Genomic DNA, 12,335 nt, shown 5'->3' with positions numbered 1-12,335 from the left:
ATAAGTTTCTGCACAGTTTAATGCAGCCTCGTTGATATAACAACAGGAGTCCTGAATGATGTCTGTGCATCAGTTTGTGGCTTTAGCCAATTTCAGGAAAGTGGCAGCAGACCAAAAGGAAAAAGTGGAAATGAAAAGTTTCATCAATAGGAAATATCCCCCCCCCCCCCCATCATCCTGAATCCACTCCCAGCACCTGTTTGCCTGGAATGGAAGCTGGGCTGAACCAGCTCCCAGGCAGGTGGCAGAATCAATAGTCACTGAGTTCTCTCATACATTTCCCAAGCTGGAGTGATGACAGGAGGAGAAAGGAGGAGATGTGGGTGTGGAAAAAGCAGAGGCTTACTGCAGAAACGAAAAAGGCTGGCTTTGAGAAAAAACCAGAAAAGCATTTCATCTGTCAAGGAATGACCTGCTACCTGCTCAGACCCAAAACTGTGGTCAGTCATCTACAAGGCCTTTGATCTGTGCCCACTTGAAAACAGTTGCTATGCTTGGTCTATCTCTGAGAAAGCCACACCTAGGGAAATTAAAATGTATAAAGTGACATAAATCGATACTAACTTAAAATACTGCATGGTCAACTCCCCTGACTTAGGAGACAGCAGCACCTGAGGAAACAAGTGGGGGGACGAAAAAGAAATCCCAAGTACTGCTGGGAAGGTACGGCAGTTCCTCAGAGCAGAGGGTCAGAAGCTCTGCAGGATCCTCAGACGCAGGGCAAGTCAGTACATATAATGCACCAATAGAATGCTTCACAGTTAACCAAAGCAGGTAAGCTACACATAGATTTTAAAGTGTGAGTCTAGGGATGTTCAGAGCAAAGAGCTGGGGTTGTTCAAGTCCATACAACAAACAGCCCAGAAGTTATCACTTTCCATTCACTGTACCCCTCCAATTAAGTCAATAACTGGCGTGGCTGAACCATTCTGATAAAACTTTCTCCAAGGAAATAATACCATGCTCCCCAAAGTTAAGGTCCCTAAGATCTTTTGGCTTTTCAAGACAGGGGTTCTCTGTGTAGCCTTGGCTGTCCTGAAACTCATTCTTTAGACCAGGCTGGCCTCAGAAATCAGAGCTCTGCCTGCCTCTGCCTCCCAAGTGCTGGGATTAAACACGTGTGCCATCATGCCTGCTGAGTCCCATTTTTATAGCCAGTGTTATCTCCAACACTTGAAATAAAGTTATGAAACATATGCCGTTTAGAGTAGGGTGTGCAGGTAATATCAAAGAGAAGGTCATGTCTGCACTGCCTGAGTTCCAGCCCTCCTAACCTTGATGCCATGTGGCACTGTGAGCTATTGAGTTTTCACTAGTTCACAAGTCATTCTAGAATCTTCACAAATAATGTTTAGAATCAATAATCTTCAAATACTGGCAACCCTCGTTTGGAGTCAAGTGACCAAAAATACCCATATCAAAACCAAAAGCAGACTCACAGCCACTCCCCCAGGAGGAAGCAAGCTTGATTTCCCAGGGGGTGAATGGAAGGCCTGAAAAACCTAGAGATGTTCCTGCCATATTCCAAAAATGCTACAGGGCACCACTGTTAATAAGCTGATCTCCAATGCAATGCCCCCGTACTTCATTTTATTTTGTCTGTACCTGCTTGTCTATCTGTACCACGTACCTGCAGAGGCCAGCACTGGATCTCCTGGAACTGGAGTCACCATGTGGGCATTGGGAATAGAAACCAGGTCCTCTGCAAGTCTAACTGGAGCTCTAACCATGTCTCCTGGCCAACACAGACCTCTACACTAAACCAGTATCATTGCTCTCTATTATTACAATTTGTATGCCACAGTCCAAGATCAGTTAGAATGAAGACTGTGACTCCAGGTATATGGAATGGACACACAAAGATGCTACAATGAGAATACAATGCACAGTATAATCGTGGCTTATTAAAGTTATACTAGTCTGAGCTTTAAAGCTTGTTGATAGGTATCTTTAAGATAGCATACATAATAAAATGAAATACTGAGGTACATTTTTTTTCTTGGAAGAACAGTCTCCCCAAATAGTAGACTCCAATAATTTCCCTTTGAAGCCTGATTCTGTAATGAACTTGAGGAAACAAGAATGGCTTGACACAGGGAACCTCTTTCTGTAGCTTTGCCATCCCAGAGGTGAAAAGAGGTCCACCACTGGACATCCTTCTCCCCTGTGGTCTGAGAAGGGCAAAGACGCCTTGGTCTCAGATACAGACTGACTGCTGCTTTCCTAACCCTCTACCCCTTCTGTATCCCGGGAAAAGATGGTCACCGCAGAGCTACACATAAAAGCTTCAGTTTGGGGCCAAGTCCAAGGAGAAGGGAGGATACACACCTTGACAAACTTCTACAACAGAATGCTCTGTGGAAGAATGCGGGAGTCATTTGCAACGGCATGGAATGATTTCCGGGATGCACAATTAGTAAGTATAAAGCAGTGGTTGTTATAAAACTAGGTGTGGGGAATGGATGAAGTCCTGAGCGTGTTTTGTTGATGTGACCATGGCCATATCAAGGATCCCAGTGCCACACACACCAGTGGCAAAGCCTTCCCTGGTTTAGGCTTAGGGAAATGGCAAAGCTGTCCCCTTCTCCAAGGACTGATGTTAAGAGGATTGACCTTTAGCTAAAAACAATGTATAAAGAAATTATTAACCACAGATGCCTCCTCCAGATGACTGTAACCAGAGAATGCTCCCCTACAGGGACCTCCTACCAAGATGAGCTAGCCACGCTCCTCCTCCCGCTGCATACAATACAGCTGCTTCCTCATGCAGGGGTGCATAAATATACCAAGTCTGCTGGCTGCTAGTGTGCACCCACCCAATGCCAGCTTTTCACTAATATGTCTGTTTGCCTGCTTTCTCATCACCCTGGGCAGGTCAATTCCAAAGCTGTCCAAGTTGAAGCAGGGAGATATGGTCGCACACACCTGTGATCTTGGCACTAGAAAGGCAGAGGCAGAAAGATCAGGAGTTCAAGACCAGCCTGGACTATACAATGCTCTGTCTCAAAAAGGAAGAAGAAAAAACAAAACAAAACAACAACAACAAAAAGGGGATAAAACAGGAGCTATAGAATACTCTGCAGAGACTAAAACACACATTTAGAATTAGGCTTTCTTACAGAAGTAATAAACCTTGAATCTGATACCTATGGCTATTTCTGAGGGACAGGAAAGACAAGGGATCCAAAGATGGGAGAATAACACAAGTTTTTTACTCTACGTTTTATAAACGTAATCATCTATTTATATTTTAAAAAGCAAAAAAATAAAGCCCCAAATTTTTGGCTGGCCTCTCATTTAGCCTATTATCAGAACTAGGGACTCTGGAACTGGGCATGATATCACATACCTGTAGTTCTGGCACACAGAAGACTAGGCAGGAGGATCAGAAGTTCAAGGCCATCCTTGCCCAGCCTATGATATTGGAGACTGTCAAAGAGAAAACAAAACAAAAAAAAAAAAACTACACTCACAGAAAAAGGGAAACATTCAATAGGAAAAAGCAGAGGGATGCTAGAGGCTTTTCTCCTTAAAAATTAATTTTGGAGCTAGAGAGATGGCTCAGCAGTTAAGAACACTGGCTGCTCTTCCAGAGGATCCCTGTTTGATTCCCAGAGCCCACATGGTGGCTCTCAACCTAGTTCAGGGGGATCGGATACCTTCTTCTGGCCTCTATGGGCATGGAAGTGGCGCAGAGCCACGCATGCAGGCAAAACTCATACACGCAAAATAAGATTTAAAACTAAAAATAAATTAATTTTGCTATTCTACTGAATCAACATCCAAAAAATTAATGTAAACAAAACCAACTACACAAAAACACACTTCTAAACGTTAAGAGGGATGATAAGCATCATCTGGAGGAAAAGAGCCCCCAGTCAGACTACACTGGAGTCAGATGGTGAGACTTTGTCAGAGTGAACTTCAGAGACCTTCCTGAAGGTAACAACCAACCCAGCAGTTTTGCTGGTAAGAACTGATCCAACAAGAACAAACTATAAACAGATGTTTGTTCATATGAAGAATTATTTGTAACAGCCTAGGGCCTCCCAATGGAGGTTAAATGACTGCCCCCGTGGTCATTAAAAATGATCTTGCCCTAATACTGACTTGTTAGAAAAAGAGCCTAACTGCGAAAAGTGGTTTTCAGATTTTAACGTTGCTGTGATTGGTTTGTATCTTGCCTGTTTTTACACATTTATATATAAAAATAGAATAATATTTCTTGGTATTAGTAGCCCAGGCAAACAGTGCTGTGGGGAAGAAAGAAGTCTTATTTTCCAGGAGAAAATGACACTGACTACAGTCACTGTTTACAAAAGCTATGTTTGGGCTGAGGATGTAGCTTAGCTGGTGCTGGTCTAACAGGCATAAAACCCCGCATTCAACCCCTGGCACCAAACTCGAACAAACAGGTGTGGCAGTACACACCAGTAAGCCTACAACTCGGGAGGCAGAGGCAGGAGGACCAAAAGTTCAAGGCCAGCCTCAAGTGTATAGGCAGCTGGAGGCCAATTTAGGTCTGAAAAGACAAAACAGCTGGGTGTGGTGGGAACTTGAGAGGTGGAGGCAGGGGAATAGAGAACACAGGTCATTCTTGGCTACATAGAGTTGGAGGCCAACCTGTGATCCTGCTTCAGACACACATACACACACACACGCCATAATTCTCTGGACTTGATCTTATTCCACTATCTGTTTGTATGCTAAAATCTAACTGCCTCTTGGAGCTTTTGCTAAAAATATCTTGCTATGTTTTGAGAATATAAAGTTCTGCTTGTCTGTCCAGTATTGAGGATTGAACCCAGGCCAAAAATATATCAAAAGCATCTAGAGTCATTTCTTAGGATATTTAGAGAAGTGCTTCTTTAAGGGACTGAAGGGGATAGGATGTGGGGGAGGAGTGACTTGGTCCTTCTAGGCTGTGACCAGCTGAGTTGTCACAATCAGGAGTACTGAGGGCTGGCAGAGGCCAAGATGGCTGTGCATGGATACTACCATGCAAGCCCAGCCCCACAGCGTGGGTCAGCAGTGTGCTGGATTTGAAAATACAGCAGAGGAGGGAAGAGGTTCCTAACAGACCAGCGCAGGGGAGCTACTCCCCTCCTTCTCCCCACTCGTTTCACTACTAAGTGTTAGGGAGAGTCAGTGTTTCAGAAGAGTTCAAGGTATCTTCAGCAAAAGCCGCCACGTTCACTCAATTCCTACTCTGCCAATCCAGGGCACTGTATAGTATCGAGCAGCTTAACGATCGTCGTTTGAAAACATCACTTTGTAAGCTACGGTCAGATAGAAGGGGAGGAGGACCTCCCCTAGCCGTGGACTTGGAAAGGGTCAGGGAAGAGATGAGGGAGGGAGGGTGGGATTGGGAGGGAATGAGGGAGGGGGCTATGGCTGGGATACAAAGTAAATAACCTGTGATTAATATTAAAAAAATAAAAAAAAATCACTTTGAAATATACCCAAGATACTATTAAAGATGTGCATGCTGCTTCCCAAAGTCTAGCCACAGGCACTCATTTCAGGCCCCATGTGCCTACCTTCACAACAACTGTAACACCAAATTGGTGGCTTCCAAGATGTTATAATAGAACTTAAATATATGTTATCTATTATGCAATTTTTTTTTGTCTAAACAATCAGAGCTAGAGATTTAATTTTACTGATGCCCTAATATAGGAACCACAGTACCAAGATGTATTAATATTTTTCTAGGGAAAACATACTAAAGCCTTTCCAAAGACAGGTTACCACTCTGGGGATGGCATTTTATTTAAGTGTGTTCAGAGTGCATATGACATAACCTTGACTTGTGGTGATTTTTATAAAAAATTAAATCTTGAAATTACTTTTTAAGACAGTTTTGTGGAGAGGTGGGAAAATTAATTTTCAGATGGTAAATGTGGCCAGCATTTAGCAAATATGCTTTCCTTAGTTCACATAAAAACAAAAGCTTATTTTATTAATTACAATTTATTCACTTTGTATCCCAGCTGTAGCCCCCCTTCCTCATCCCCTCCCAATCCTGCCCTTCCTCCCTCTTCTCCTCCCATGCCCCTCCCCTAGTCCACGGATAGTTCTCCTCCCTATCCGACCCTAGCCAATCAGGTCTCATCAGGACTAGCTGCATTGTCTTCCTTTGTGGCCTGGTAAGGCTGCTCCCCCATCGGTGATCAAAGAGCAAGCCACAGAGTTCACATCAGAGATAGCCCCTGTTCCCCTTATTAGGGTACCCACTTGGACACTGAGCTGCCATGGGTTACATCTGAGCAGGGGTTCTAGGTCATATACATGAATAGTCCTTGGTTGGAGTATCAGTCTCAGGAAAGACCCCTGGGACCAGGTATTTTGGTTCTGTTGCTCTCCTTCTAGAGCTTCTGTTCCCTCCAGGTCTTTCTATTTCCCCCTTCTTTCATAAGATTCCCTGCACTCTGCCCAAAGTTTGGCTATGAGTCTCAGCATCTGCTTTAATACCATGCTAAGTAGTCTTTCAGAGGCCCTCTGTGGTAGGCTCCTGTCCTGTTCCGTTTTCTCCCTCTTCCGATGTCTATCCCATTTGCCTTTCTGAATGAGGACTGAGCATCTTATCCAGGGTCATCCTTCTTGATTAGCTACTTTAGGTGCACAGACTTTAGTATGATTATCCTATGTTATATGTCTAATATCCACTTATAAGTGAGTATATACCATGTGTATCTTTCTGCTTCTGGGATACCTCACTCAGGATAATCTTTTCTAGTTCCCACCATTTGCCTGCGAATTTCATGACTTCCTTGTTTTTAATTGCTGAGTAGTATTCCATTGTGTAACGAACATGGTTGGGCAGATGTCCTTGTATACTTGAGTATCTTTTGGATATATGCCTAGGAGTGGTATAGCTGGATCTTGAGGTCGCACTATTCCTAATTGTCTGAGAAAGCACCAGATTGATTTCTAAAATGGTTGTACAAGCTTACATTCCCACCAGCAGTGGAGGAGGGTTCCCCTTTCTCTACATCCTCTCCAGCATGTGCTGTCACTTGAATTTTTGATCTTAGCCATTCTGATGGGGAAATCTCAGGATCGTTTTGATTTGCATCTCCCTGGTGACTAAGGACGCTGACATCTCTTTAAGTGTTTCTCTGCCATTTGACATTCCTCTGTCGAGAATTCTGTTTAACTCTGTACCCCATTTTTTAATTGGAGTACTTGGTTTGTTGCTGCTTAACTTCTGGAGTTCTTTATATATACTGGATATTAGCCCTCTGGTCAGACCAAAAGCTTGTCTGAAGCAGTAAATGCTATGATTTTATTTTCCTTTGTTTGTTTATATAATTTTAGACAGGGTCTCTCTACATCGCCCCGGCTGTCCTGAGACTGTGTAAATCTGGCTGGCATTTGCCTTTCAAGTGCTGATAGTGAAGACACGCAGCACCCTGCCCAGCTGAATGCTGTGGCTCTCACAGCTTGCGCACTACACAGGCTATCTCAGTAGAACGCAGGAAACAACTTGCTCGCTGTTTCCTCAGTCCATGCCCAGCAGCAGTTCTCCTGAGCCACCTGTGAACGGCTTCTGACTCGCCATCAGCAAGTGATACGCCAGAATGCTCCCCTACTTCCTAACCTTAAGAGGAAAAATGACATTCGGGGCTTACTCTCTTGAGAAGCGGGGTCCAGGACATGGGACAATGACGAGGACAGAACTCCATGAGAAGGCATATGGGGAAAAGCGTGACCCTGCTCTTCACGCCCACTGTTGCCTCCTCTGAAGCCAGGACACACCACAGCCCATGCGCTCACGAGAATGCACAGAGAAAGAGTATACAGGTGGCCCCGCTAGTGAACCACAGACCTCAGACCGCATAAAAGGGACAATCGGTCTGCCAGACAAGCTTCAGCTTTGCCTGAGATTATTCTCTGATACCATAGCCCTACCTGGCTCTGCAACTAGGTAACGCATCACACCTTGACAAGAGATGCGCTCTCTCCTGATCCGTCTAGTGACACACTGTGACAGGCTGTTGTGCTGGCAGGAAGCCAGGGGAAGACTCAGGATCTCTCCTCACTTGAGTCTGTGACCCTCAACAGGACTTCACGAGGACTGGGTTCTTGGCAGGATAACCCAAGAAGAGATGCTCAGCGTCAGCGCTGAGTTCCACCCACAGTTTACCGTCCTGGGCTGCATGTGTTTGAACAGCATGGCCCGCTTGCCTGAGTTAATGTCACAGTAAGGCCCCAAGTCTTCTTTCAGCCACACTTACCTTTAGGATAGGCAGAGCAGCTCGGCATCGGGCAGCCTTGATATTTTTGAGGAAGTGAGATTCGTCCTGAAAGACACAGGCACACGGGTGAGCTGGGGCAGTCCTTGATACATAGACCACCCACCTGCCCTGAGCCTCGCCTAGTATTTGCCATGAGGATGCCACCCTTAACTCTTTGCCACTTAAGGAGATGGAGCAGTGTGCTGGGGAAGAACCCAGGCTCAGGGCAGCTTCTTCATTACCAGCTGGACAAGTTACCATCTCTCTAGGGCAGTTTTCCACCTGGAAAGGGAGTCAGTGAACACTTGCCCCAATCTGCCCCATTAGCTACGTGGGTGGACAAAACCCTGAGAGGTGGCTTGCCACCTTAGGGGAAACACTTCACATCTGCATGGCATTAGTCAGGTGTGCTGGGGACCCATTACATGCTCTGAAGTAGTGACAAGTTCTGAGGTCTGGCACTGCCCTCAGGCTCTGCAGATGTCCTGGCAGCGGATCAGGTAGCTATGCCACCACAGCCGTGTACACGAGGCACTGGAGGAACTAAGAAATGAGAAACTGACTGAGTCCTGTCCTCTGGGGGACTGTTATATCGAAAAACACAGCACCTGATAGATTTATAGTTGTACATTCTGTATATAAGAAAGACATAAAGTCTGCCATATTTTCTAAAGACAAAGGAATCGTGAACATATTATTACCCAGGAGGGAAGTTTTTAGGTTGGCACATTGTGGTTGCTTGCTACATGCTCAGAGCCACTAAATGATCTCTCTGGGGTACCAGTTTCCCTACCTATAAAATGGAAATAATGCCAGCTCCTAGTAGATCAGTTTGCTACGTCTGAACTAAGCTAACACAGGAGCAGCCCTCAAAGCTGTCCTGACACCTTATGAGGAGCTATAAGCGACCTCCTCACTGTTCCTGAAAGAATCTACAAGCTTCCCCAAAGTCACTGCATTTCAGCTACTATAGAAAAAAGGGAGGGGCTTCAAAAGTGCAATGCACCAAGTGTGAGGTGTCAAGACAGCATCCCCCAGATGCCTGGGCTACTACATTCATGATCCTAAGTTATGAGGAGTCCTCATGAAAGTCACAAGAATCCCATTTATAGAGAAGTTGCAGAAAACGTATCAGGCATAAAAGGGGACTGGCCCTTTTAACCATGGGTAAACCATGGTTTACCATGAACAAACCACAAGCAGAGGCTGGAGACAGGAAGCCTCATCTACAAATGTGCACTTCTCAGGGCTGCCACTTCGTCCCTTGCTCCAGTGGAGCCAGAAGATGGCAGGCTGTTTGTGTCATTTGAGGACAAACCAACACCAGTGGCAAGCAACTTGCCCTCACTCTCAAGAGCTGGCTGAGTGATGAGCCAGGAACACAAACACAGAGATTCTCCAACGTGCTAGCTCTGTGACTATGGAAAGAATGAATCTGCCTACACTGTCAGCTGGCAGATGCACTGTCAGCCTGAGTGAACTAAAAGCAGGACAGCCTGGGAACACAGGGAACAGTAGTAGTTACACCTGGGACACCCACTACAAGGGCACGTCAGGGCACACAGGCATCACTGTCCCAACATCCTGAAACCACTGTGACCATCCTGGGATGTTTCTTTTAATATTTCAATTCACTGGAATGCTGGCATCCTTTCAAAGTCGCACTTGAGCTTGTTGCCAGGCCCGCATGACTCCCCCAAGGACTCATTACCCAAACAGCACTGATAAAATATGTGTTCTTGTTTGCACACACTAAGAACACAGAGCAGTTCTCATGTCCAGAATACACTAAACATCTCCTGGGGTCTGCGACCATGAAGTCTCCTTCACTGCTCTGAACGGCTACTGTGTTTGTATTTGGGAACCATGTCCACATAGTCTATGCTGACAGCTGGCTGGGTACCAAGTCTGCCCAGATGTTCCTGAAGTGTGTGAAAAATGCAGAGGAGAGCCAGTTGCTGAAAGCAGCGCTGTCAGATCTGGAAGCAGGTAAAGGCATCTTTAAAAACAACTCAAGTAAAAACTGCTTTTCTTGCAGTCAGGGATAGGGGCCTGTCTTCACCCCAGGTGGAAGGGAATTATTGACTGATGAACTATTTGCCTCAGCCCTATTGACAAGGTGGCACCAATGCAGGCACACACCCTTGCTGTGTCCCTGGGACCCAGAAGTCTGGTGTACATGTGCTGGCCTCCACCCCTGGCCTCCCAGTGCAGGAGGGCGCCACCTCCAAAAGACTCATCCCACCTGTTTTAAAATGCTCAGGAAAGTCTGGTATAGAGTCAGGCGTAAGCGCTGCTTCAGGAAAGGAATATAAAATCATTCCCTAGGAAAGAAAGGCAGTGATTTCTATTGCTCCCTCCCTCCCAGACCCAGAGAGGATCAATGAGCCTTTCAGAGTGTCTAAAGAGACAGAGTACTTCAGGACTCTGGCAAGTCACTTACAATAATGACGACTTTAAAAGAGGTTTTTAGGTCCCTCTCCAACTTGGTAAGAAGGTCAAAACTGACAATGTTGACCAAGCCAGCTGTTAGGCAGCCCTTCCCAGACACCACCACGTTGATATTCTCCGGGCTCAGAGAGGGCAGCCAGCGAAGAAAGGCCTGCAGGGGACAGTGAGAGCAAAACAAAGCAGTGGTTGACAACACTCTCAAGTGTGTGTGTGTGTGTGTGTCAGGTTTCACATTCCCGGAAGACACGCTCCCCACCCCTCTCCATATCCTCCTGCATCGGCCATACTCTGGTCACCCCTGCCTGCCTCTAGTCCACCCTCCCCCTTCACTTTACTGACAGGACTCTCTCCCCGAGCAGGCACTTCACATGCCTGTTCTTCTCTGTGATGTCTAGATGTTCCTGTCGAGGAAGAATGGGGTTCTTTCTAAGAATTCTATGAAGGGCCTATAAGAGCAAACAGTGCTTATGGAATGCCATGAAAACATTTATGTTGACATTTTCTTCATAGCTCCCTGCTCGCCCCTACATTTGATCACTAGATAAATCAGGGAACCTGGAACTGTAGGAAGGCCACTGGGTGTCTCCACATTGAAGCCTCAGCATTCACGTGATCCCTACCTTGCCTGTGCTTGCTGTGTCCTGACATCCATTTCTCTCGTCTTGGTCCTGGTTATAAGCAACGACCTGACTCTTTCTGGACTTTCTATGAGACATCTAACCCCTACAGGCATAGAATGACAGTTTTCTACAGACAGTGGCAGGATCCAGACCTCTCCAGCAGCAAGCTGAGGTGCACCCTTGGCACTAAGACCAATACCTCAGGAGGAAGTCAGCCTGTGACAAAACTGACACCTCACACCAGCAGCATAATGCCTTGAAGCTTGGAAAGGAGCCAGGCTTTCCTTAACTGGATTTGCTTAAAGGGATTTAATTATTCAATGTCTACACCAAGCTCCATACATTAGGTTATGTGGGGGCCATTTAACACACTATGCACACAACCACAGAGCAAGCAAAACACTGAGCAGAGAAGTCAGGAAGGTGCCTCCTTATGAGGCAAAGCTCTTGGCCTCCTTGAGACTTCATTTGTTTATCTGAAAAGTGGGTCACTGTCACAGGATTTGGAGAGAGAAAGGAAATAAAGACATTCCAAAAATTGAGTACAGTGCAGATAGGTCTTATTTCCAAGAGCACAGGGGTACAGTATCTGCTGAGGGCCTGGCAATAGGTGCCTCAACTAGCGACCGCTTGGCTTTCCCTCCTGCAGGGATAACATGATTCCCCGTCTTCAGGGACCAGGTCATCTTTCCGCTAGACTCTGACCCACATCTAGACCCAGGGCTTGTCTCTACACTATTATTTTGATGCTCTAACCCTATGAAATCCTTCCCAATCACTCTAATGCAAAGAGAACTAACCTGTTCCCAGGTGAAGCGCACAGAAGAAGGCACAACCACCAGGAGCGGCCATTCCTTCCGGTAAAAAGCTGCTATGCAGATGGCTTGGATGGTCTTCCCCAGGCCCATGTCATCGGCAAGTAGCAGGCGGCCCCTTTTCGATATGGCAAAGCTGCAAGCAGACGAACAGGATAAGGTGAGTATCATAGTGCATGGGGCTGTCCTACCCATCTTAATTAGCACGC

The 12,335-nt window shown here is 46.0% G+C and overlaps 1 protein-coding gene across 1 annotated transcript in view; it reads right to left on the bottom strand.

Moving 5' to 3' along the window:
• Smarcal1 (SWI/SNF related, matrix associated, actin dependent regulator of chromatin, subfamily a like 1) overlaps nucleotides 1-12,335 on the bottom strand; it is a 52,172-nt gene that overhangs the window by 25,920 nt on the left and 13,917 nt on the right. The window contains exons 7-9 of the mRNA XM_021645383.2: nucleotides 12,112-12,262; nucleotides 10,684-10,842; nucleotides 8,241-8,306 (exon numbers count right to left, since the gene is read on the bottom strand). Coding sequence (XP_021501058.1) covers nucleotides 8,241-8,306; nucleotides 10,684-10,842; nucleotides 12,112-12,262 — 376 coding nt within the window. The remainder of the gene's footprint in view (nucleotides 1-8,240; nucleotides 8,307-10,683; nucleotides 10,843-12,111; nucleotides 12,263-12,335) is intronic.

This window comes from Meriones unguiculatus, chromosome 15, assembly GCF_030254825.1.
Source record: "Meriones unguiculatus strain TT.TT164.6M chromosome 15, Bangor_MerUng_6.1, whole genome shotgun sequence".
Taxonomy (NCBI): domain Eukaryota; kingdom Metazoa; phylum Chordata; class Mammalia; order Rodentia; family Muridae; genus Meriones; species Meriones unguiculatus.
The sequence above is the reverse complement of the archived record's forward strand: the minus strand, read 5'-3'. Positions and strand labels throughout refer to the sequence as shown.